The sequence below is a fragment of the Galeopterus variegatus genome, unplaced genomic scaffold, assembly GCF_000696425.1.
Source record: "Galeopterus variegatus unplaced genomic scaffold, G_variegatus-3.0.2 Scaffold13662, whole genome shotgun sequence".
Taxonomy (NCBI): Eukaryota; Metazoa; Chordata; class Mammalia; order Dermoptera; family Cynocephalidae; genus Galeopterus; species Galeopterus variegatus.
The window spans coordinates 28241-29542 of record NW_007739773.1 but is presented as its reverse complement, the minus strand read 5'-3'; the positions used below and the strand labels follow the sequence as shown (position 1 = coordinate 29542).

Here is a 1302-nt window from a genome sequence, read left to right as displayed (position 1 = left end):
TGTGTGTGTGTTGTGTGGGCGTGGGCGTGTGTGCACATGAATGTGCTTCCCTTCTCTGGGGTCACGTAGTCTGGTTCTGCCTGGTTTCCAGTGCTCAGTGTCTGGAAACAGTTGTTGCACGCAGTGGGATCTGTTGTATACTTGTCTGTGGTGTGGGGCTGTACTTACTGCCATCTATTACATCTGGCTGGAAAACGGAAACTGACACAGTCCTTGTTTAATTATCTTTAGTCATGTGTCTTGTTACAATTTAGTAAGTTTTATCTCTCCATGAAATTCCTCTATGGTACATCCATACGGCCTATAGATGGGAGCTATGATCAGTCTGTTAGAGTTCACTAAGCTTCTGAGATATGCAGGTTTTGCAAGCTTTTGGTGAATGTTCAAAGTTTTAAAAAGTTGATTTAGACACTTTTTCTCAGTGTTCTCATTGCTAGTATGGTTAATTAGGTTTTCTGATGTCCTTACTGTACCATTCCTGAAGTGGTTCTGGAGCACCTCTTTTGAAAAAAATGAAATAAAATCCTGAATTTCAGGCCTAGGGCTATCAGGGTGACCTTCATGGCAATTTCTTTTTTTATTATTCTTTGGTAGATTATTGCATATCCATTGTCAACTTCACTGCGGTGAAGTCAGTTCCATGTCCTTGTCCTTTACTCCCGTAACCCAGGCTATGAATACCTGAGAAAGCCTCTGGAAACAGCCAAAGGTTTTAAAGCTTTTCCTCTCACTATCTACAACTTTTCGTTATCTCCATGTGGTAGCATTGGTAGCAGAATAGAGAAAACAGTTTTTGTACCACTTCCCCATTCATCTGGGTGACTGTGCTTAACCAAACGTCTCATCAATGCTATAAGATACACCACAGATATAGTCGGCTTNTCCATGTGGTAGCATTGGTAGCAGAATAGAGAAAACAGTTTTTGTACCACTTCCCCATTCATCTGGGTGACTGTGCTTAACCAGACGTCTTATCAATGGTATAAGATACACCACAGATATAGTCGGCTTCGTCCTCAGACTGGATGTTGGAGATGGTTAAGTAGCGATTAGCCCCAGAGCTGGAGCCTGAGAAGCGATCGGGGATCCCGGCACCCTTGCTGTGGCTTCCATCACTCTTAAGCTGCATCACGTACCGAGGGCCCTTCCCTGGCTGCTGCTGATACCATTCAATGATGTAGGTGCTGTGCTCACTGCTCAGAGTGCAGCTGAGCTTGGCTGAGGCTCCCAGGGAGGCAGATGCAGGGGACGACTGAGTCAGCACAGGCTGGGAGAAGGACCCTGAAAACACAGAAAACTTTT

General features: G+C 44.7%; 1 protein-coding gene across 1 annotated transcript in view; it reads right to left on the bottom strand.

Moving 5' to 3' along the window:
- Positions 1-958: 958 nt before the first annotated feature.
- LOC103581676 (immunoglobulin omega chain-like) overlaps positions 959-1302 on the bottom strand; it is a 4949-nt gene continuing 4605 nt past the window's right edge. Inside the window, exon 2 of the mRNA XM_008563452.1 lies at positions 959-1281. Coding sequence (XP_008561674.1) covers positions 959-1281 — 323 coding nt within the window. The remainder of the gene's footprint in view (positions 1282-1302) is intronic.